The 24,681-nt window shown below is 38.9% G+C and overlaps 1 protein-coding gene across 1 annotated transcript in view; it reads left to right on the plus strand.

The window, feature by feature from the left end:
- Positions 1-24,681, plus strand: part of AK9 (adenylate kinase 9) — a 53,860-nt gene that overhangs the window by 4,665 nt on the left and 24,514 nt on the right. The window contains exons 5-20 of the mRNA XM_044449206.1: positions 197-271; positions 1,949-2,047; positions 2,507-2,646; positions 2,727-2,907; positions 3,920-4,064; positions 6,055-6,180; positions 8,323-8,474; positions 11,080-11,236; positions 11,669-11,783; positions 12,133-12,188; positions 13,994-14,092; positions 16,085-16,162; positions 18,900-18,977; positions 19,817-20,023; positions 20,845-20,978; positions 24,158-24,439. Of these exons, the coding sequence (XP_044305141.1) occupies positions 197-271; positions 1,949-2,047; positions 2,507-2,646; positions 2,727-2,907; positions 3,920-4,064; positions 6,055-6,180; positions 8,323-8,474; positions 11,080-11,236; positions 11,669-11,783; positions 12,133-12,188; positions 13,994-14,092; positions 16,085-16,162; positions 18,900-18,977; positions 19,817-20,023; positions 20,845-20,978; positions 24,158-24,439 (2,124 nt within the window). The remainder of the gene's footprint in view (positions 1-196; positions 272-1,948; positions 2,048-2,506; positions 2,647-2,726; positions 2,908-3,919; positions 4,065-6,054; positions 6,181-8,322; positions 8,475-11,079; positions 11,237-11,668; positions 11,784-12,132; positions 12,189-13,993; positions 14,093-16,084; positions 16,163-18,899; positions 18,978-19,816; positions 20,024-20,844; positions 20,979-24,157; positions 24,440-24,681) is intronic.

Below are 24,681 nucleotides of genomic sequence, written 5' to 3' on the forward strand. Positions count from 1 at the left end.
GCTAAATGTTTAAATGTTAACTATTAATAATGTTAACTTCTGTCCTGTCCATTTGAAAGTAGCCAGAGATTAAAGAGGTCTACAGAATTGCTCATCAGAACCAATTGTCTAAACTATTTCATAAATGAATCAGTGAAAGCTGTAGATGATGTGGGAGCACACCCATCATCTTTGTTTCTGTTTTTAAAATGTTCAGGAATTAATGGCTGAGCAGGATTCCCAGTATCTCATTGAATTAGATGGAAATAAGTCTGCAGAAGAGCTCTTTACAGTAAGTATGCAACAGATATTTCACATTACTTTCCAAAGAAGCAGTATTATCCTCACAGCACATTCTGCCATTTTTTTAAAAGTGTAATTTAAAGGATACTTATTTTCAATGTCAGTAATGGTTTGGTGATATAATGCACTTATAGAATGATATACAAGCCAGCCAAGTCCATCTAGTTAGAAGGCATATTAATCAAAATATTAGTTACAACTTGACTTAAGAGGTGTATAGATCAGGTTAATCACCAGTCTTCCCTAAACAGCTTGGGACCTGGATATCTAAAGGAATGCTTGTGTCCCTATATGCCTTCCCGCCCCTTGAGATCAGCAACAGATGCCCTTCTCCGGGAACCCTCTGTGAATGATATTAGGAGGGTGAGTACCCAGAGGAGGGCTTTCTCTGTGGTGGCGCCCCATCTATGGAATGTGTTCCCCAGAGAGGTCCACCTGGCGCCGTCATTATTTGTTTTTCAGCGCCAGGGTAAGACCTTTTTATTTAAAATTTATTTTATTTGTTAAATTATTTGTATTTATAGGATTTTAAATTTTTAGCCGAGATGCCCCAGAGGTTTTTAAATAATTTTTTTTATTGTTATATTGTTATTTATTTATGTATTTTGTTTCTGTTCTGAGCTGCCCCGAGGCTTCGTTGCAATGCGGGCAGCATAAAAATGTTTTAAATAAATAAATAAATATTGTGCACAAAAGCCACCATGCCAAAATTTTCTGCCAGGATCTCAAGTATAGGTTAATGTTTACTCCTCTCAATTCCAGTGCAAGAATACTTCACTGATACCTTATGCAGGTATACTACATCATGTATAGTATATGGTGTTTAGACATTATTTGCTGTGTATATAGGGACACACATTTTACAGTGAGATGTGATAAATATGCAATATAGCAGGGGTGGGCAGACTTCAGGCTGGTGGACTCTAAAATTCCAAAGGTCACCAACTAGAGCCTAGTGAAAAATGGGGGCGTTAGACATACTCTTAAAATTAGGAAAAAGAATGAGCAAATTTGTCCCTGAAAATAGTACCACAATGGAGTTTGCAGTCCTGTCACACAATCAGCTCTTGGCTATTACCTCAAGCTATCTTCAATCTTAACAGTCAAATTTAAAAGAGAGTGAGAAAGCCCTTTGTTTGTTCCTATTGTTAAAAAAACAAGGTGTCAGAAACACTTAGTGATTAATTGCAAATATGCCAGAGAACTTCCAGCAGATCCTGAACTGTCTTCTTTCTGCTTCTGCAGTATAGGTATATTTCCAGAATCTTACTAATATTCCTTCCACTTAATTTGGGACTATGCAAATGGCTCTGTCCCCTTCAGTGGAAGGAGCCTTCTCCAGTTCCAGTCTTGCCTGCTTCAAGACAATGAGGCTTTTGTAAAGCTCCATCTTTACAAACCATTTTTGAAAGGAACCTTTCAATCCATTCCCCTATGCAGAAATGCATGTGTGCTTCCTGACCATTATTCTTTTAAAAATGGAAATCCATGCATTTGTGGGACTGTGGCTCACACCTAGAAACCTTTATTGGACCATGGGTGTTATAAGAACAGTTGATGACTTTGGAAAACCACTGAAGCAAGTTTACAGATTGGCTTCTCATATTTCAAGACAAATAATGAGTATTTAAATAGCAATGTATTCATTTTTAATTTTTTTCTTTAGTCAGTAATAATCCGGCTCCAATCCATGGGCATACGAAATGGAGCTCTTCTCACCAAACTTCAGAGCACAGAGGAAGAAATGTTAGATGGGCTAGAGAATGTAAGCCAATATTTTGATCTGTTATAAATGGTTGGCTGTAGCAACAGCATATGATTAATAACAGGGCCATTGGTATCAATGCTGATAGATCTAACAACTATTTTTTGAACTAGGAAGATTCAAACATTAAGTACAACTGGAAGATTCAGTGCAGATAACAGATTGTTCATTCTGATTTCTCACTTCACTCTTTTCTCCTATATTTGAAACTGCATTCCAAATTCCAATTTCAAAAGCAAATAATTCTACCATTTTAAATATAACTTCTGCCCAGAGGGGTTTTTCTCCTTCCAGTTCTTCAGTAAATCCTTTAAAGGCTCTATTATTATGCCATTCCATTCATACAGAAAGCTACGTGTCAGTAATTAGTGGTATGTAACGTCAGTGCAGTAATGTTTGAAAATAAGTACAAAATAGCACACTTTACACCTGCTTTAACTGATTCATTTTTGCACTCAGGATGAACTTTTTCGGGTGCTTGCATCATACAAGCTTGTAGCACCTCGACACAGATGGCGTCGCAGCAGATGGGGACGGGCCTGTCCTGTGGCTTTAAAAGGTGGCGAAATTGTCATGGGATCAGCAGACTATGCCATTGGGTAGGCCAAAATCTAGCATGTCTTAATACAAGCACTGACATTCCAAGCCTATAGTTCTATGTGTTTGTTTTCTTTTTTAGCTTCTTAGGCAAGATGTACATGCTTTCAACTGAGGAAGCACTGAAACAGTTTATGTTGAATCCGCGTCCCTACTTACTGCCACCTATGCCACTTCCACCTTGTAAAGTATTCATAACTGGACCTCCTTTATCTGGGAAATCAACCCTGTGTGTTTTGGTGGCTGACCATTATCATGCAAAGGTGGGTATAAATGGATCTTGGTATCTCAACCACAAAGATTCCCCACTGTAGAATATTCTGTCTAAAGAGCAAAAGCACATAATGGTTTCATTGATAAGAAAATACATCTTTTCCCAAAGATGGCTTCCTTGCATCAGTGCCCAAAGGTATTGGTCTAGCCCAGGGGTCGGCAACCTTAAACACTCAAAGAGCCATTTGGACCCGTTTCTCACAGAATAGAAAACACCGGGAGACACGAACAGACACGAAACACTAAGGAGACATGAACAGTAGTGGACCTACTGCAGGAAAGGCTCTATTCCTACTCCAAGTGAAGCATACTTTTCGTTATGTGGAATAGCTTGCTACTGGGGTTTTTTTACTTTGTTTTTTGCTGTTCCCCCATGCAGCTCATGGCACTGAACAAACTCATGTACCCTGCCTTCATCCACATAATATCCCTATGAAACGGAATAGGGATATTAACCCAGACAGCAGGTTTTATGGCTATGCCATAACATTCATTGACCATTCAATATTTATAAGCCTAATGCCCATGTTCTAATTCCAGAATTCTATCTTCCTTGGTATACTGGCTGCCAGTATTCTGATTATTCAGAAAAATTATGAATTGTTATGTTAGTAAGGCTGGTTTCTCCCTAGATTTATACTGGAGTAAATCATAGTCCTTTGGTTTTATAGTTTCTCTCTCAGCATGTCTACCCCAAGACAGACATTAGTAATTATGTCTCTGATATGAAAGGGTGGGTAGGCAGGAGAATAATAAAAATGAAAGGCGTCACAAAGTGTTTGTCCATACAGATATAAGGGATACTGTAAGGAGGCTAGCTTCTGTTTTATGAAATACTAACTTTCACTACAAAAATTGTAAGTGGAAGCACTGAATGAGACATTACTAGGATATGAGATGGCTCATACTTCACCTTTGTTTTGAGACAGATTTTAGCAAAATTAGCAGGCACAAGCATTCTTCCTCTATTTCCTAACGTTTAATTTCTGGTGGCTTTTTTAGGTTCTTGATATGGATGTTCTTCTGAAACTACAGTATGAAGAAGCAAGAATAGAACTTATTGAGCATACTCGTTATGAAGCAATAGAAGCAGGCATTGCCAAAGTGAAAGAAAAACTGGAAATGGAACGACTGTTAAAGGAACAAGGTGAAGATGTTTAATGTCGGCAGGGCGACTTAATTTATACTGTTAATTTATATTATTTATTGAGTTTATGATGGTTGTGAGCCGCCCCGAGGCTTCAGCAAATGGGGCGGCATATAAATCTCCTAAATAAATAAATAAATAAAATAATGTAACAGTTGTTCATGTCATGCTAGAAGGATATTTCTCAGGCTTTCTTGTTAGGTGAAGGAGGTAAATGATATTACACAAACAGTATGGTTAGTACTTTAGGATATTTAGGACATGTGTGATGTAGCAAAATTCAAGGCATATAAAAGTGCATTCTTGTGCATATTTACTCTGAAGTGCCACTACATTTAGTAGATTTATTCATAGGTAAGAGTGCCTTTGATTAGAGTTGTAATTTGCCTTATGAATCATATTCATGTCAACTTGCAAGTACATACGAAACTTATTCTCAAGTAAGTGTGTATTAAGATAGCAGTCAGATATTATAACAGAGGACCAGGTAAACCTTATCCATGAATCAAAAAAGAAAAAGAATAACTTTTTATGATATAATACCAGCCTCATCAGTGTTAACCAATGATAGGCCTGTATTCGATACAGAGAATAATAGTGAAACCTAAGTCCATTAAGGTAGCTATCTGAGCATGATATAGAAGTATCTCTCCACAGCAAGGAGTATGTCTCCTCTGGGGCTAACCACCACTGGTGCTCTCACTGGCAAGCCCCAAACCTGGGCTTTCCAGGGTTAGCTATAGATCCAGTGAAACCAAAGCCCTGCAGGAGACCCTGGGTTTTCCTAGTTGATTTTACCACCATTGCTACCACCATCTAATTTGGTGAGCAAAAAATTCCCCAAAATGAAGATTTGCTGGACTGAAAGACCAGGCCATTCTTCTTCCTCCAGGTGGCCAGTTCTAGTTGGCAGGAACTAGAATCTGCCAGATTGTTCCCTCACTCCACTTAGGATTGTTTTGTGCATAATCTTTACTGCATTATGGTATTGTTCTTACTGTGTTCTTGTATGCTTAAATGGCATTTATTTATTATTTATTTCTATGCTACCCAATAGCCCAAGCTCTCTGGGCAGTTCACAACAATTAATCAAATACAATAAATACAATAAAAATACAAATGCAATAAAACACAGTATAAAATCCCAATGTTCAAATTTAAAATAGTTAAAAATCCAATATTCAAAAATGTAAAACATTTTACCATCTAAAACGTTTCCACCAAAAACCAGATCTAATTAAAATAGCAGGCGTAGCCTATCATATGCAATTATGGGTAGAGAAGGCAATTTTAACTTGGTGCTAAAAAGATGACAATGTTGGCACCAGGTGGGTTTTAAAACAAGATCAGACAAATTCCTGGAAGCTCAATCTAGCAATAATGGTCCTAACTAATAATAACAAGGGCTCTATGCAACCTGTAGCTTCTGAAGCAGTATGCACTGGATGCCAGGTGATGGGGAGCAACAGTGAGGGGCAGTCCTTGCCTCCTGTGAGATTTCTCCACCTGTGGAGCATTCTTTTTGTTCCAGCAGCTGCTTGCTTTGGAGGATCTAAGGATCTCTCTACCACAATTACTCAGGACTCCACAAAGCAACTCTTTTCTACTGCCACCAGTTCTTTTAGGGTGTTTGAAAACCTAGTAGCTTGATCTCAGGTGCTTACATTATAGTCCCATGTATGAGTAGACAGGAAGAAAGTCCTAGAATGCCCAGCATTATGGGGGAATTTGGGGCTTGTGCCCTTTTGGTATTTCTACTGATGAAAGGCTCTTTGATCCAGTTGTATCCTCTATCCGTTATCATTTTTTAAAGTATTGGGATGACTATTACCCCTTAATTTGGCCTCATGTATTTATCCTGAAACCTTTTCTGGTATTTTTCTGAATTTAGATGTTTTATTGGTCTACAGAAAATGTGTCAGCGCTTAGAAGGGAAAATGTGCATGCTTTTTCTTGACAGAACTTCTCCATATTTAATTATTTCTTACAGCTGCTCTAGAATCTGCTCACAAAGATTTAGATGATTATGAGGAAAGCATTCACACTGATGAAAGCATTCACACTGATGAAAGAGGTTCTCTGCAGCCTAGTGTTTCAGCATCTGTTAGCCAAAAAGGTAGTGTACTAACATGGTTCACTCATACAGTCTATAGGAGAGAATGGGGCAGCTCTAAGGCCCTCACCCTTCCCTTTTATTGGCATCTCATACTTTTGAAGAGGGTTGAGGAGCATGTGGCCCCCAAGATACTAGTGTACTATAGTACCCATCAGCCCTAGCCAACAAATGCACTGTTGAAGAATGATGGGAGTTGCAGACAAACAACATCTAGGTGGCCATCCCTGCCTTAGATCATACAAGGCTTCTGGTTGTAATCTTATGAACAGTGGAATACACCCAATGCAGCCCAGTGTGACTTACTTCTGAGTAAACATGGTTAGGATAAGCGAATGAAGCCGACTGCTATTCTGGTGTTTTGGAGCCTAAAGGCAAGAAAGGGAGAGCTGAGCTCAGGACAAGAACTTTTCCAGTGTGAGAGCTGCATCTAGGGCATGGGTCCACAAACTATGGCCCAGGGGCCGGATCCAGCCCACCATGCCCATTTGGACCCACCGTGCGTGCGCCTGCCACCAGCCACCTCACCCCAGGTGCAGGGAAGCAGCAGTTTGCTCGCTCAGAGAAAACAATCACCAAGCAAGCAAGCCGCTGCCTCGTGCACCTGCCTTGCAGCACCTGACCGCCCCCACCCACCCCTTGCCTCCCTTTGCTGTGCGTCCCACCCCCACCTCAGCGCGTGCACCCGCCCACACTGTCCCTGTGCCTGCGCTGGCACGCACCACCGGCACCACCTTTCTGGCCCGCGCCCAGCACCTGCCCCCTTCACCTGGCCCCCTGGTTAAAAAGTTTGAAGACCCCTGATCTAGGCTATGCTCGAGGGCTGGGGGTAGCGTTTGTGTGTGTGTGTGTGTACACATGCTCAACTCCCATCAGTTTGGCTCAATTCTATTCAAGTCTGCTTGGATGAAAGCCTGGGTGAACAAACTTCAGGCATAAAAAACACAGCTCAGTTCTGTGCATGTCTGCTTAGAGATAAACAGAATATGATTCAGGCTAAGGGAAACAGACTTTTAAGCACAAGCTTCCAATTTCCACTGTGTAACCAAGTGATATACCCTGCTGCATGAATACCTTTAAAACATATATCTATTAATATCTTAATAGAAGATTATGTTCATCTTTTTAAAAATATGTATTCTAGTATTAGGTGCTGTAAGAGGGGAAAAAGCAAGAGAAAATATACAGGCTTTTCAATAATGGGAAGATAGAAAATCACTGTCTGCACCAATTAATGAATCCCCTCCCCACACTTTTCTACACTGGTCCTAGGGAGTCATACCATAAAGGAAGAGGATGAAAATGAAGAGATGATCTTATTACAGACTGAAGAACAAACCGGTATTATTGATAGTAGCAGTAAGCATAGTAACTGAAGTGGAAGTGATCTTGGTGGCATTAGAATGTATATATTAGTTGTAGGAGAAAAGTTTGTTTCCACATTTTTATGCCACTTTTGGTGAATAAGCAACCTCTCAAAGCAAAAAGTTCTTTACAGCAATTTACAGTAACTTTAAAAGAAAACATCCATAGAAATACTCATTTGAGATAAAGCCTGCATAAAAGAAATCTTGTATAGAAGCCCTATAAATCCATCAGACTAATGCTAAAACAAATTAAAAATCTGAATAAAAAGGTCCTCATCTAGTGCCAAAAAGAGGACAAGAATCCTGGCCAGGTGAACTTCCCTAGGGGACATATTTTGCAACAGTTGGTGTCTCAGCAGAGAAGGCTGCACCCTGGATTCCTCTCTGCCTAACTTCAAATGACTATGACACCAATGGAAGGGACTCTGATGAGGATCTCAATACTTGGGCATGTTTATGCAGGAAGAGGAAGGGCTTGAAATACTGTAGTCCTAAAATACTTTAAAGAAACAAGGGCAGCTGTCTCAAGATGGGTGAGATGGGTTGCCAGTGTGTGGTGAGCATATATCAGCACCAAAGGGGATTACTGTATTGTATATCCCACAAATATGTATTTCCTACAAACCTCCAGAGAGTTCTTCAACCTTTCCCAACCAAGCTTGAAAAGCAGGTGGTGAGGGAGGGGGAATCACCCCTTTTCCCATTGCACTGATAGAAGCTTCTCATAAGCAAAGCAATAGTTTAATTTTCACTAACTGATTTTTTTTTGTCTTAACAGAATCTTCAACACAGCGAACAGAATTGGAGGTATCTCCTGACCACCCAGAAGTCCAAGAAATGGTACAGAAAGCCATAGAAGCCGCAATGTTGGCCCCAATAATACTGCCACCCGAAGTATATGCTGATGTATTGGAAGAAGTTGTTACAGAGGTAAAACCATCAATATCAATGAAAGATATAAAGAAATCTTTCTATACTCTGCATTTTCATAATTTTTATTTTCATGGATTTTCTATTCAAATTCTCAAAGTTCTAGAACGTATTTACCAAATAATATTATTAGTTAATTAAGTCTGTGATCTAAGATTTGCATACTGTTGAGTGTACATAATCCCTTGCCCCATTATAGTAAAAGCTTAGAATTATTTTTCAGTAGGGAATACTAACTGTTAATCTAAGATACCCATAATGAATGAAGGATAGCTGAAAAATTCTCAGCCTAAGCAAGGAACTTTTAAGCCACCTTTCATATGCAATATCCTTTAAAGCCCTTTAACATTTTAAACCCTCTTTCAGGGTTTAAAAGACCTCCATCCCTCTGTTGTAGAACTGCCACCAAAGGGTGTGCCATGTTATATAACATCTCCAGAGTACATTTTAACCTTTATAATGTCCATTTAAAATACATGGATGGTTTTTAACATTGATATAGATGAAAATTGTCACTCAACTCAAAAATTGTAATAACAAACACATTTATACTTTCCAAAACAATTATTGAACAAGTTTAATATTGCAGCATGTTCAGCATACCCATATATTAATAATATAGTTGCATATATTATACTTTTTCAAGAGAATTTTGCACTATTCAGAGAAGGCAGGATTTTGGTGCAGAGAAATGTTGGAGGTCAGACAACAGTAAAGGAACAAAGAGATGCACAGGCTCCAGTTGTGTGGGTATTTGACATAGCCCCAAGTTGAACAGTCTATTGCCCAAACATTTCTACCAAATTCATTTTGCATAGGGCACCTGAAACAATAGATGTAATAGAATTTTCAGTATGCATGCCTTACCTCTTTTTTGTCAGTGGGTGCCTCTGAGTCCTTCAGGGTGTCTTGGACAAGGTCCTTAAAAGACCTGCAGCTAAGCTCTAGAAACCATGTTAAGGTAAGTGGTAGAGTAAATCAAACTGAAAATCACATGGAAAGATTAATGAGGTACTCAATTGCATTGCAGAAGTTAGCACATGTGTGACATCACCTTTCAGCCAATATCATTTCCCTTGTCACAGGTTGCTTCCACATTAGTGCCATTTAATATTGCTTTCCATTGCTAGCACAAAGTGGGTCTCGGGACATGGAAGACACAGTAGCTCTTCAGGCATTCACTTACCAAGTACATCAAACATACAAGAGGAAGAGAGCTCCAACCCTACCTCTCGCCATCATCACATTGGGTGATGTGTACTTTATTCATGGAGCATGAAAATCTGAAGAAAAATGCCTCCTGTATCTTCAGAGGCTTTTCCATGGTTCTTCCCCTTCTTAGTGGAAAGTGGAATTAAAGTACAAGTTCCATTAACATAATACTATATTGAGCAGTGGTGTCCTTCCCCGTTTTATAATATTCTTTGTTTACCCACAAAAAAGTCTCAGTGAAGGTCCTTTCCAGCGTTGAGTAAAATACTTCTGTTTTCTGGTCCTTTTCACTTTGTTGCTTGCACTGATGATCAAACTTGAAGAATGGTGATGTAGCCTCTTATTTGCTATCTTACACACTGTTATCTAGTAGCAAGCTCCACCAAACACAGTAGGACTTAATTTTGAGTAAGCATGCATTGGATTACATTGCTAAATTTCCTACTCTTGGTTTTCTTAGCCTAATTAGTGGTAAATAGCATTGGCCAATATTCAGTGGTTCATTCAGCAAACTTAAATAACACTAGCAGAGCTCTTCCAAATCTTTCCATTGTGTAAGTGGTTGCTCAATATGCTTGCAGACCAGTTGCAGAAGCAAACACATGACCAGTTGCACTAGAGATTGTATGACTGCAATATAGATTGCATAGATGGTTGCAGAATGGGCTGCATAATTATAATGCATAATCACACATGCACAGGCATAACATTAGTTACATTATCCTCTTGCACATAGTTTGGAACCTAGTTTCTGTTAGGACAACATCATTCGGGGCAATCAAGGAGGAGACTTGAAATTAATATTACTGCAGGTATGATCAATAGGAAGCCAAAGGCAACAAAAACAAGTACTCCACAAAGAATGCCAAGAAGCCAAAAGCAAAGAAGTGTACCAGGCATAATCAGGAAGCAGTAACCTTTGCAGGTTATACAGAACCTGCAAAGATCATTTAATAAAAGGCATGTGAACTGTAATAAACCTCAGCAGCAGTTTATCAGTTCATATCAAACAATTGCAAGAAAACCACAACACAAAAAGCAGTTACTTCAGGTGAAAGAAACAGAAGGACAAAACAGAAAACAGTGGGCTGCAACAATCTGACAACTGTTCTGTCTTGATTCTCTACAGAAGTAAGAGAATAGCAGTTTTGAGAAAAGATTAGTGTGGGAGCAACTCCAGATTATTACAAGTTTGCAACACCATATGTTCCTTCCAATATATAATATACTTTATTAATTAGATTTCTGCTATGAGAATTCTGTTGCTGAAGAAAAATCCATCCAAGTTTGAATAACCAAATTCAAAATGTATCTTTATTCTATATAATTCACCAATAGCTATAAATGTCAAAACATTTAATAAGTTGTTATTAAGTGGATTTTTTTGTTTCAGCTTTATAAAGAAAATAAGAACAGATATGTTGAAGCTGCAGAAAAAGGAGGATGGGTGGTTGATAATTTTCCTCCATCATCAGAGCACTGGGCAGCTTTGTCAGAAAAAGGACTCGTGCCTGATATTGTCATCTGTTTGAAGAATTCTAAACAAAACGGTTGGTGGATATTTTGAAATGATCATGTAAATAGAAATGATATTTGAGCAGTCTTCACAGCTGCATTAGTAGAAGCTAGATGTATTACTCATATTTTCAACATGTCACACATTTTTTCTTCAATGGACAAATTTAACTTAATCCATTGTTTTATGCAAACAATATGTGTGATGTAGAAATAAGTTTGTAATTATGCCCTTACATTTGGTTCCGAACTAAATTTACTGTTTTTTGCAGGAGAAATCACTGCCTTAAAAAACTTGAAAACCAGTCTTCTAAAGAGAGCAGTCACTTCAAAAGCAGTTTACCATTACCATTATATACAGACCCATCCCAAATGTTACATCCTACATTTATGAAGGATTTTTTTAAATTAATGGTATGTAGTTCCCAGAATGTAGTACATAGTAATTCTTTCCTATGCCACTTCAGGAAAGAGTCTAATACATAGACTGTATCTAGCAAATAAAGAAGAAATTGATGCTAAGATTATAAAAAGATTAACAGATGAAGTTTTAAAGAAAAAACAAGAGGAAGAAGAAACAAGGTATTCTTAATTTTTTATATACTGTCATGACTCAAAAATCCAATGTTAGCTTGTACTAAGACTTGTCCACAAGCAGACACTGCAATTATATGCATGTCTACTCAAAGTAAGTGCTATTGTGTTCAATGGGACTTCTCATATAAATTGGCCCCATAGAACTTGGTGGGACTTTATTCTGAGCAAACATGTGTAAAACTGCATTGTGAAACTTAAACAATGGCTCTCTTTAAAACAGAAGGTGAATCACAAGGAAGGTTCAAACTGCTTAATCTGTATTTTGATACTGAACAGTGCTTTCTGTAAAATTCCGACTGTCACTATCATTGCATTATACATCTTATAATTGCAGAAGAGAACTGCAAGAAATGTTGAGATTGCAGGCTGAAGAATTTGCTGAAGAGAGAGGTAAAACAAACATAATCATACAATCTGGAACTGTTTCAGCTTTGGAGTTGATTTTGTGCATTTGAGATGTTATTTAAGCCTTTCGGAACTTCCTCCTGGCTCAGCTCACTTTCCAAGACTGGGACAAGCGTGAGAGAAAGTCTAGGCATGCTGGAGGGACAGATTCTGCTGAGTTTCCCCCCAACCCTAATTGTATGCATACATTTTGAATTGGAATACTCCTTAATATTTACTAATGGATTGTGCTTTTACATTATTTACATCCTTCTTGCAAGTAACAGGTGGTTAGCATAAATGGGCACTCTGTACCTTCTCTGCTAAAAGATTGATAGTACTACACTGGAAGGAAGAAGTCTCGCCCCTTTTCATGTAAAGGATTGAAGACCTTGCAAGAATTTGAACATTTGAATGGGTGGTATATACATGCCACCTGCAACTGGATATTTATTTGGATGTTTGGTCTGCTTTTGATGAAATTTATATACAGGTTGTAGAAACTTCCATTTCACCATGCATTGAAAGTGATATGTTCAAATATCTATAGCTACTTCTTTTTTTTCTTTTCTTTTGTTGAAGATTTACAATAAAAATGCATAGCACAGTAACAAACTCACCTTTGCCACCCACTGTTCTGACTTTGAGAATGATCAGGTTCCAGCCTGTCAATTCAGGGACCCTGAGGAGCAGGGTGGCTGTCCAAATTTGTCCTAAATAGGCAGGGATTGAGTTCCAGAGCAATAAACAGCAGAGGACCAGAAGCAGGAGTACAATTGAAATCCATCACGTCTCAAGATCCAAAACAAGAACCAGAAGATTAGGGTGGGCAAAAGCTGATGCATATTCAAAGCTATCCAGGAGGTAAAATCTATGACAACAACCAGAAAAAAGGTGCAGGAGCTTAAGCAGTGTCTTCACATCAGAAACAGTATGTTTGGACTGAGAACAAACAATGAGAGTAAGTCTTTCTATGGTGCACAGGAACTGGCACTTGACAAAGGATTTAGACTTCTCCCTCCATTGCTTCTGACAAGATGCTGCACCTAATTCTGGCCCTCTGATGAATATATCTGCATCTGATATTTTTAGGCACATTAACACACTGCAAAGGGCCATAGCTAATTTCACCACCCTAGCACATGTATCTGTAAGATTCACGTTGTCAGGAACATGTACTTGCCTCGTGCTATTTAGCTTTACGCTTACATGTAAAAATGTTTGTGTACACATTGAAATGTTTCACATGAAACAGCTGTGAGGTAAGTAACATTTAGCATGTGCTTCTTGAATCGTTAAGTAAATGGGCATTATGCCTAGGTTGGAAATCACATGCTTTCAAAAGAAAAAAATATAAGTTTGTAAATAGCTGATGATAGGAGCAAACCAATGCTTTGACAAGACTAAGATATCAAATAACACAGGAGGAATAATCTGTGGCCCATGGTCTAATTTCAAAAATCCTCAGCAAGCAATCAGTTCAGATCTGTGGCAAGAGCAATCAGTTGCCTTCCAGACAGCTTCAGGAAGCTGCAGGGCAGGAAGGAAGAGAGAGAAGGGGTGCTGCTTTACCATCCACTTTTTCTCTCTATACCTGCCCATGACTGGCATGCAGCCCTCAAAAGGTTCTGCAGCCAGCAACTTTAAAAAATGGTTTACCACTCTGGATAAAGGCTCTGCTGTCATGAAAGTTTCTCTTGTATATGTGTATCTTGGTATCTATCCATCTGTGTCCCTTTTACACAGTCATCCATAGTCTCATCTGAAGATCCAAAATGTTTTGTGAATGCTACTTTTTCTTCTGTCTACAGAATCCCTGGACCTTCTAGAGCAGCCATCTGCTTCTGAATCAGGCCAAATGATACAACATACAGATCCTGATATGTCTAAAGAAAAGGAAAAATTTGGAGGTTGGATTTTTGTAGAATGTGGTTATCCATTTCCCTAGAAAAGAAATACTGTGCTCTTTCATTTTATTCGTTTCTTGTTAGTTTTGAAATAAGGAATAAGGAAAGGAAATAATAATTACGTTAAAGATTTGCACAAAATTGCTTTTTGTCTAGCAATTGAACTACTTTCCAGATTAGTATGAGGATCAATATGCTGTTACCCTTCAGATTATGTGTTTTTTCAAATTATATACTGAAAATCTCAGTTCAAAAATGGTGTTAAATGCATCTCTTGGTGAAAATGCATACAAAGTTTCTTCTATTCAGGGTAAATTATATACAGAATATACATTTTAGGGAAAATTGTGTGCAAAATGGTGCTATGGGGAATATGGCTACAATATAAAAGCAAATTTCCATTTTTAAAAAAGCAGAAAACAGGATGAAACAGACTTATGATTGTTGTTGTTGTTAGTTGTGAAGTCGTGTCCCACCCATCGCAACCTCATGGACAACATTCCTCCAGGCCTTCCAGTCCTCCACCATCCCCTGGAGTCCACTTAAGCTCACGCCAACTGCTTCTGTGACTCCGTCTAGCCACCTCATTCTCTGCCATTCCCTTCTTCCTTTGCCTTCAATTGTTCCCAGCATTAGGCTCTTCTCCAGGGAGTCCTTCCTTCTCATTAGGTGGCCAAAGTATTTGAGTTTCATCTTCAGTATCTGGCCTTCTAAAGAGCAGTCAGGGTTGGTCTCCTCTAGGACTGACTGGTTTGATCACCTTGCACTCCAAGGGACTCACAGGAGCCTCCTCCAGCACCGCAATTCAAAGACCTCAGTTCTTCGGAGCTCAGCCTTCCTTATGGTCCAACTTTCGCAGCCATACATTGCAACTGGGAAAACCATAGCCTTGACTATATGCACTTTTGTCAGCAGGGTGATGTCTCTGTTTTTTAGTTTGCTGTCTAGATTTGCCATAGCTTTCTTCCCAAGGAGCAAGCGTCTTTTAATTCTTGGCTGCAGTCCCTGTCTGCGGTGAACTTGGAGCCCAGAAAAATAAAATCTGTCACTACTTCCATTTCTTCCCCATCTATTTGCCAGGAAGTGATAGAACCGGATGCCATAATCTTAGTTTTCCAAATGTTGAGTTTCAGGCCAAGTTTTGCGCTCTCCTCCTTCACCCGCATCAAGAGGCTCTTTAGTTGCTCTTCACTTTCTGCCATTAGAGTGGTATCATCTGCATATCTGAGGTTGTTATTTCTCCCAGCAATCTTAATTCCAACTTGTGATTCAGACTGATGATTGAACATGTGCAAAACAGATATGGACTATAAGCAGACTGATCAATCCCTACTAATTATATGGCTTTCTGTAGCTCAGTTCAGACATTAAGGACACAGTAATATCCTTCATTAGAAGAAGACCAGGCCCAAACAGTAGAATTGTACACATTCAGTAAAATAGTAGAATTTTGCTGTAACTGGCCCAAAGAACTTCATCTATTGAGTGATATAGAAATAAAAATCCAACATCACATAAATGATGTTCCATGCAAGCTGGTAGACTACATATGAATTGTAGGCCTAATTTGCCCCAGCTATGTGCTCCTTCCTCTGGTTGAAAAAGCACAGATGGCGCAGTGCCTACATGTATATGTATCAGATACTGCTTGTAAAAGAAAGAAAGGCATTTAATACAGGCTCAAAGTTATGAATCAGTCCTATAATACAAAACTGAAACTATCAGAGGCCAACCTATCTCCAGCTGTAGCTAGAACTGCAGTGCAGGTGTAAGTTTGAATCACAGTGAAGACAACAGCATCCCTCCACATGGCAAGTGCACTGTCTGCACACTTTGTCTTGGCTCTAAATAAATGAGACCATGCTTAGAGTTCCTTGGAACTACCATATAATGGCTTTACCTTGTCTGCTTGTTTGTTTCATTGTGGATGGATAGAATCATAATTAGAAAATGCCAGTTTATATTAACTGAATCTTTTGGTATGTCCCATGACAGAATCAGTACCATCTGACAGTCAACTTGATGAAGCACAGGTGTCTATGGATTTCGAAGAGCATCAAGAGTCTAAGACAAGTAAGATACTATACTTACATAACATTTTTATTTCTTTGTGAGAAAATAATGTGCTTCATCTCACAGATAATTGCAAGGGAGTATTTTTTATTGTTCTTTGTAAAATTTAGGTCTTATGATCTGGAACTAGTTTATAGAATACTTGCATTTTGTTTTAAGTGGCCTCAGTGAAAAACACATTTGGAGCTCACAGTGTTGGACTTTGTGCTAGAATTTACCAGAAAAACTCCTTCTAGTGGTGTTGTGTTGTGTTTTGTATAGGATACAGCTGACATCAAGGCAATATGCATCCTTAGAAGAGATATACAGAGGGACTGGGTGTGCATGAGCCACAGTGGGTTGTGAGTCTTGTTAGTGTCAGCATGGCTTACTGTGAAATATGAACCCAATGTGGACAATTCAGCATGGTTTGTTAGCCACGCACAAGTCAATAATATAATCCATTATCAGTCTCCCAGTATATTACCTACTTTTGGTCTTTTTTTCTCTTGGCAGCTGTTATATACATGGGAATGGACAAGGTGAAACTACACATAGTAGAAAGGAGAATAGGCACAGTTGTGAAAGACCAGGAAAAAGATTATTAAAAGATTATGATTCTAGTTTGCATATCTCCAAAGCACCAGTATATTTCTGGTAAATGGTGTGCCTAAATTGAATGCTCTGAAATGAGCAGAGAGGGCCCTGGGAAAGCTTCCTGATGTATACAAGAAGGGTCATGAGAGGGGTTGCCATCCAAAGACCACTGGGATATTTGCAGGGAGCAGGCTGGAGGATTAGAGAGGAAAGAAGCCCCTTTCAGCCTCCATGTACCTAGTCATTTGTCAGGAGTAATATAAATTGTTCAGTGAGTGATAATTGCACCATGACTTGTTCTCAATAAAACAAAATGTTTTCTTCATTTTATCTTCTAAGATGTGTACTATGTCCCTAAAAGCATGCCAGTTGGAGCAAGCCGCTGGATAGTTTACTCATTGTTCATTTATGTTTCCTTTCTTTTTTAAAGTTATAGTTGCCTAGTTGTAGAACTGATTCACTCAGTGTCTTTTAGTGCTTTAGAAGGCTATTGTGAAACATTACTCTTATTGAAATGTTCGCCAGGGCTACAGAGCAAAGAGCATATCAAACTTTATATAGGATAGGTTTCAATGGGCTCTCCAGTCCCTACACAGAGGGTTGATTGCTACTGCTATCACCATCATCATCATCATCATCATCATCATCATCATCATCTAGATGTATATTTATCCTGCTCTTTGGCTAAAAGAAGGCATTTAGGGCAGCTTTACAAAGGCAGCTCTTGCCTTTAGGCTTACACTTTTAAAAAACATAACACAAAAGGATAGGGGATGGGAGACAGGAGGGAAAATGCACACACTAAAATGATTTGAATCTAACACTCTCACAATACAGCTGACATTCACACACTCAACTCTTTGGATGCAACACATGGCTGCCACCCCTTCCATTCATTAGGCTGCTAGCCAATGTTTGGGTCTGGGCCCTGATCTGCTGCTCAGAGAGAATAGGCAGAAGCTGCTTCTTGCCTATGGCCCCTATCATTCAGTTGCCCGTTGAAGCAAGATCTAGATCCTCTAGATCTAGGCAGGAGTGGGAGGTCTGTGGGCAGGAAAAGGAGAATAAAGCTGAGGGACGTTTATCCATCCAAAATGTCTCAGTCTTGATCACAAGCAGCAGTGGTTACTACTGTTACACTTGAACAGCAGCTGATCAGGGATCAGCACTGATAGACCTTCTGAGGCTCAAGGGTAAAGGCACATTTCCATGAGCCAAACCCTCTTGGGGTCTCAGTCCTGTTCTCTGGGATTTCTCAGATGATCGTATTCTCTTCCCCTGGTCCCAACCTGTTTCAGCCTACTGCTAGTTGTTGGCTATTTTTCTGTCTTTTGCACAGGCTAGGTTGAGATGCCTCACCTAAAGCTTAGTTGTTGGAAGTAAAAGCTTTAAGCTGAAATATGCAGGTATTTTGTGTGTTTTTGGCCCTACTTCTTTGGCTCTGCCAGTCACTGGAAGGTGGCCTTCAAGGGCTTCTCCAAAATTGAATTGGATCCTCATGTTGAAAGAGTTTCCTTGCCCTTGCTCTGAAGCCTCAGCAGCTACTTACTGCTGCTAGACTTTGGTGAATATTTGGAGCATCACCATCCAGTCGTGTTATTCTGCAAACCCAGATAGCATCAGTGGAGTTCTGCCACATCTGTTTGTTAAACAAGCAGTTGTGCATTACCCTTGTACAACCCATTGTGCAAGCAGTTGCACAAATGTAACTAGTTCAATGGTTAGATTGGAATCAGTCTCTGCTAGTGTAGCATCACTTGTGCTAAAAGCATAACAGGCACAGGCATAACATAGCTGGACTGTCCTCAGATATATTTTCAAAATATATCGCATATACAAGGAAGAATAAGAACAGATTTTAAAATGAACACTTGAAATTCTGTCTTTAAATTGTCAGTGTGAAACATAAGCACCCCAAAATCTCTCACAAAACAAAGCCAAGTTTTTCTTTCCAAATTTAAGGTAGCCACAGCAGATTCTGACAACATTTTTTAAAGCTGTTTTCCCATGTACACTTTGGGGCTATCCACCTTTTCCTTAACCTTGCATTTGTATTTTAAAATATTGTATCTTTGTGCCAGCTTCCTTTAGATTTTGAAATCTTTTGGAAGTTTTCATATAAACTCTTGTAAAAACCATCATTCTCTGCATATTCCTTTAGAATCAAAAGAACACCTTGAAATTGAAGAAAAAGTTGAGTCACTACCTGAACTGCCAGGAAGTATTCCATCTGAACTAGGTTAGATATTATGTTACTTTCCTTCCTTCTGTTCATTATACTTAACCATACAATGAAATATAGCTACACTGCTGCATTTTAATTCTAATTATGCACATTACTTTCTTTCTTGAACAGGGTAAGGCTTTGGTTTATGGTTAGGCTTAGCTCTGCCTTGGAATTGGCTTGCTATGTAATTAAATAGCAACATGCAAGTTTAATGAAGTAGCTCTGTTCTTTTAGTTATGTATGTATGTATGTATTTATTTATTTATTGGAGAGTATCAGTGAACAACAGACAAAACTGTAAATCTGGCAGTTGGAAAATGTCTTCTAAGACTTCTAAGAGTTTTACAAAAAGAAAGAAAGAAAACATTGTTAAACTTTAAAAAACCGTTTGATTTGAAGAAAGTATCTGTAACTATCAGCCAATATGAAGCGAAGTGATTAGCTGAATGACCTATTTACAAGTGGCACTTGTGACAAAACTTTTCTGTGGAGTGCTCCAGTTTAGTGTTCGGTCAGTCATGTCCTCTTCCAGGATACCCCATTCCATTCCCACCCACCTGATTTTCTCTTATGTTTACCTCAGTGGTATTCTTTCAGTGCTGAATACATTCAATTTTCATTGGACTTTTTGTGGGGTTCCTTTCTTTAAACATTTTTACCAGATTGTTTGTGCCTTTGTACATTTTGGAACTTCTCCAGTCTTACAGATATCCTTCTTGTGTATGTCTATGTCAGAGGAGCATTTTGGCCATAATGGTGCTAGCTCAAAAGCCTGATCTTTAGAACTAGAAGGAATGTTTATACCTCATAAAGTTTAAACTGTTTTCTAAAATGCAGTTTGATATGTTCAGGAATCAAGCTTCCTGAGTATCCTGAAGATGGCTTCCCAGATGTCCCAGAAATAGACCCAATTAAAACCAAGATTAACCAATTCATGAGTAACTGGCAAAAAATGGAGGCAGCAATAACAGAGATGCCTTTAGTTGCAACTGCTGAATTAGAGACTGACGGACAAACTCCAGAAATGCTGCTTAACCAGAGTGTTCTAGCTATGGAACGTAAGTAATTTTCTGTACTGTTTCTTATTTTTCTTTTGGACCAGAAGATTTTGAGTAAAGAGGATTTTTTAAAATGTCCTAGGTGAACAGTGATATTAGTCCATAAAAATATGAATGGACTTAAGAGGATAGTTTCATTATTTCATCATAAAATGTTGCTTTAGGGCAAACTTGAACAACCTGTGAGCTGCTTCTGGAGGCACAATGAGCATCTGTGATTGCTGCCTGCCTGCATCTTCAAATAGTGGGTTATCAACAGTTCCATATATACCATGCACCAATACATACTGTATAGAAAATGGGGAAAATAAAACATAAAAAACCCATGTGTGTGCATGCAATCAGCAAAATTGGATGTCTTTTTCTCAGAGTATCTGCATGAATATGCACAGTATCCAACAATGCCATTGTGCAAATTCAAGCTATATTAATGGAACACCACTGAAACATTATGTTGCCCAAGCAGTTGTGCAATTTTTTTTCTTTTTATGACCTTTTCCCTCTATTTCAACAAAATAAATGAAAAGGAAAGAAAAAAAAACCTGTGGCTACATATATTTGCATTTCAGTGCATGCATATTAAATCTAACTTGATGAGCTGCTGAAATCAGTGGGACATGAATGTATAATTGCACATTTGGGGTCAGGTTTTGCTGCAGCTCAAATTATATGCATCATGAGCCATTGATTTCTTGCAGTATGGTGCATTATCCATACGGTACCATTTTTCAAGGCAAGTATTTGTCATGATTCATCTCTGATCTTGTATGCTTCTGTTTTTAAGAAAAAATTAAAGCCCGAAAGTTGACTATCTCTGACAGAACCTTTTAAGTATCATGGTTGGGAAATCTGTCCTGAAGATGAGGATGAAGAACAAGAAGACTTACAGACAGAAGCATTGGCAGAAGAAGAGGAGGAGGAGGAGGAAGATGAAGAGGAGGAGGAGGAAGAAGAGGTAAGTAACAACCTGATTTTGATAGTGCCTTTAGTTGTAATTTTTCACAGTCAGAGGCCAAGAAAAATTACCTTCTTGGGCCCTTGAGCACTCCTCATTACACTGTGGCATCCCTCTTTACCCCAGTTCTTGAACCTGTTTTAGAGGTTAGAAGCTGATGTCATAAGTAAGACAAAGTCTGTCTTCATAAGGCAGCTACAGCTTGCCAATAGGAGCAACTTCCTTGAGAGGCTTTAGCCTAAGTGCTAGGGCATAGGTTGGGTAGGAAGAACTCCTACCTGGAACTCTGTAAAGCTGCTGCCAATCAGTGTTGACAGTACTGGGCTAGATGGGCCAATGGCATCTCAGGACGGCTTACAATCATTAAAACAACACAATACAACAGCAATAAATAACAATTAAACAAAAAATACAATTAAATAAGTTAAATAAAAGCAACTGTTAAACATTCACATTTTAAATTAGTTTTAAATAACAGTTAAATAAAAAGATAGCATGTTCCTGATGATATGTTCACATTTTCATGCAAATAGATAGTAGTAAATACTCTACTATTTGCTGAATGCAGAATTTGTCCTTTTAAACTATTTCAGTTTGCCACTTTGGCCAAAAGAAGCCTGGAATGCCTAAGTGCTTTAACTGTGTTTTTAAGTACTGGATTTTAGAAGATTTGCATCTATTACTGGTCACCTTCTTGGAATTACTTTACATCATCACAATCCAGTGACAGCAATCCCCAATTTCCCAGACACTGATCTACTCTTCCAAGAATGCAAAGACCATTCTTGCAGGAACCTGAGAATGAGCAACAGGGGTATTTATTCAGACAACACTCCTTGCTCTTGAGTGGAAAGAGGGAGTGGCTGAGAAGTGGTTAGCTGGCTCAGTTGATGCACCATCTTATTCCCACCCCCATCTTCAGCCTGTTTACAGGTGGTCAGCTGTCAAAGCTGACAACACAGATCACATCCTAGGTGCAGAAAAGTTTCCTTAAGTAAAGCAGTGAAAAAGAAGCTGGTTATTGTGCTGGATTCCCATATACATCAAAATAAAAATCCTTTTCTATTTTAAGGATGAACAAAAGGCGACTGAGAGGAAAAGACACATGGGAGATACAAAGCACTTTTGTCCAGTGATTCTGAAAGAAAACTTTATCCTTTACCCAGGAGTTTCTGAAAATGGAGCAAAATACCGAGAAAAATATTATTATTTCTCAACTCCAGAAAATAGAGATAAATTTCTGGAAAACCCTGAAGAGTATGTGTCTCACAATGAGCCCTTAAAAGTATGCAACATTTTCAAAATCTTTTATATGTTTTTATTGCAGATTAAATTTGATTGTAATTGGAATATAATTTTAACCAGAAAAGAATTTAATAACATTTCTGCTTTCCTAAAAGAGTGGCACTCTTTCTTCTTTATCTGTGAAACTGCAAAGAACATTTATCTTTTTCATAAGCTTACAGGATGCACATCCTATAAGCTTGTGAAAGTTGTTCCAACACTGGAATTTTCTTAGCTAATTTGCCATTTGCAAAATGAATATCTATTCAAAATGTCTAGGAAAAGATGTGCAATATCATGTTGCTAATTGCTGCAGAATTAAATATTAGCAATACCTTTGTTCAGTTGGGGACATGTGCTTTAATCCATGCAAAACCACTCAGTACAGAAAGTATCAGCATCCAACACACCCTGGCAACTACCAGGGATAAAGCTTCCTGTCAACCTCCAATGATGTTTTGATTTGAGGAGCCTGTTTTGACCTGCTCATACTTTGCAGCCATATTTTGTCTCAACTGAGTCTAGGAAACTACCCAACATTTTAAATTTCCCAGTGTTCCAGAGGGGGTGACAAAATTGCTCCAGAGCATTGCAGAATATTAAAATGATAACCAGCTTCCCAGATCCAGCCACCAACCCAAGGTGCACCCACAGCTGATGGAGGTCATAAATCCAGACAGCACTTTGGGCCACAGCAGGCTTTGGGCTGTGAGTAGCCATTGCCAAAAGTAGACTTGGAACACAATATCTTACACAGGATCTGGAGAGAGATGCTAGGGCAAAAGCAGAATGCCCCACTCTTTGTATTTATATTAAGCTTAACCTGTAAGAGGCTTCAGGCTGGCTGCCAGTAACAGAACCACTCAACCCTTCTAGGCCTAAAGAGTGCTCTAGGTAGCTTACTAAGCTTGGGCACGGCCTCCAGTCCTATATTAGCTCACCTGTGTGAACCTGAAACATATCCTCTAGGTCTATGAGAAACAGTGTGATGTAGTGATTGGAGTGTTGGTCTAGGACTGGTGAGACCTGTGTTCTAGTCCACACTCTGTCATGAAGCTCATTGGCTAACTTAGGGCCAGTCACTGACTTTCAGCCCGACCAACTTCACAAGGTTTAGTATAAGAATAAAATAGAGAGGACAAAGATCATGCATGCTTGGAAGAGATGAGATTGTTGTTCGGTCACAAAGTCACGTCGACTCTTTGCGACCCCTTTGCAACACCCACATCTCCAGTGACCCCATCCAGCTACCTCAACCTCTGCTGCCCCCTTCTCCTTTTGCCTTCAATCATTCCCAGCATTAGAGTCTTTTCCAGTGAGTCCTTACTTCTCATTAGGTGGCCAAAGTATTTGAGCTTCAAAGATGGGATATAGATGCACAAACAAGAAGGAGATACCTATTTATCTCCTGTGTATTTGTTATATTTATATCCTGTATTTCCACTAATGAGCCCAAGACTATGCATATAATCTTTCATGCACCATTAGACTGCATAAAATAATAGCTGTGATTGTGATATTATGACTCACGATTCAGTTTAAATATGTTATTAAATATTATTCTTTATTAACTCATTTTTACTAAGGAAAAGGATGTGGGATTAGGTTGAAAGGGAGAATGCTAATTACAATGGCAGGGACAAATCAGATTTCATTTTTGTCATCAGTGTTGCATGCTGGCAGATGATAGTGAGAGCTGCTTTTGAGAAGTCTGTATAGTTGTACCCTACAAAATATCTTGGGCATTTGAACAAAGTGTTGCTGTACAATTAAGTTTTAGCAACGGCTGTGTTTAGGTGAACACAAGTGCTTTAATTCATAGCAAAACCTCACTTATTCAGCAGAAGCTTAATCATTTAAAATCCAAACAAATATATCATCATTTTCTTTTCTAGGCTCCCCCTGTAAGGATATGCCTCATAGGACCACATGGAGCAGGTAAAACAGTCTGTGCTCGATGGTTAGCAGACAAACTAGGCATTTTCCATATTCAGTTTGAAGAACGCTTACAGGAATTGATCATGATCAAAACGGGAAGGAGAATTAGTCCAGAAGATGAAGATGAAGAAGATGCCTCAGCTGTGATGCCAGAAATGGGAGAGTCTGTTCCAACTATTCCTGACAGTTCAACTGAAATTGAACTTGAGAGTGAAGAGGATAGTAAGCGAACTCAAGAGGTGACAGTATAACTCCATTCCTTTATAACTTTCAAAGAGAGAGCTAGAGATTAAGAGCCAGTTTATATAGTGTGAGATCCAAAGTTGCCTGTCCAACAGCAGAATGGATTCCCCATCCCACTGCAGCCTCTGCAGCTGATCCCCAGGCTGCTTTGTTCATTCATGGAAGGGACTGCATTCCATTGGAGGCTTCTGCAAATGGAGGGAGGCTCCTGCTGTCCTCCCTCCCATGATGCTCTGCA

The sequence above is a fragment of the Varanus komodoensis genome, unplaced genomic scaffold (assembly GCF_004798865.1).
Source record: "Varanus komodoensis strain SLA01 unplaced genomic scaffold, ASM479886v1 scaffold1, whole genome shotgun sequence".
NCBI classification, from domain to species: Eukaryota; Metazoa; Chordata; class Lepidosauria; order Squamata; family Varanidae; genus Varanus; species Varanus komodoensis.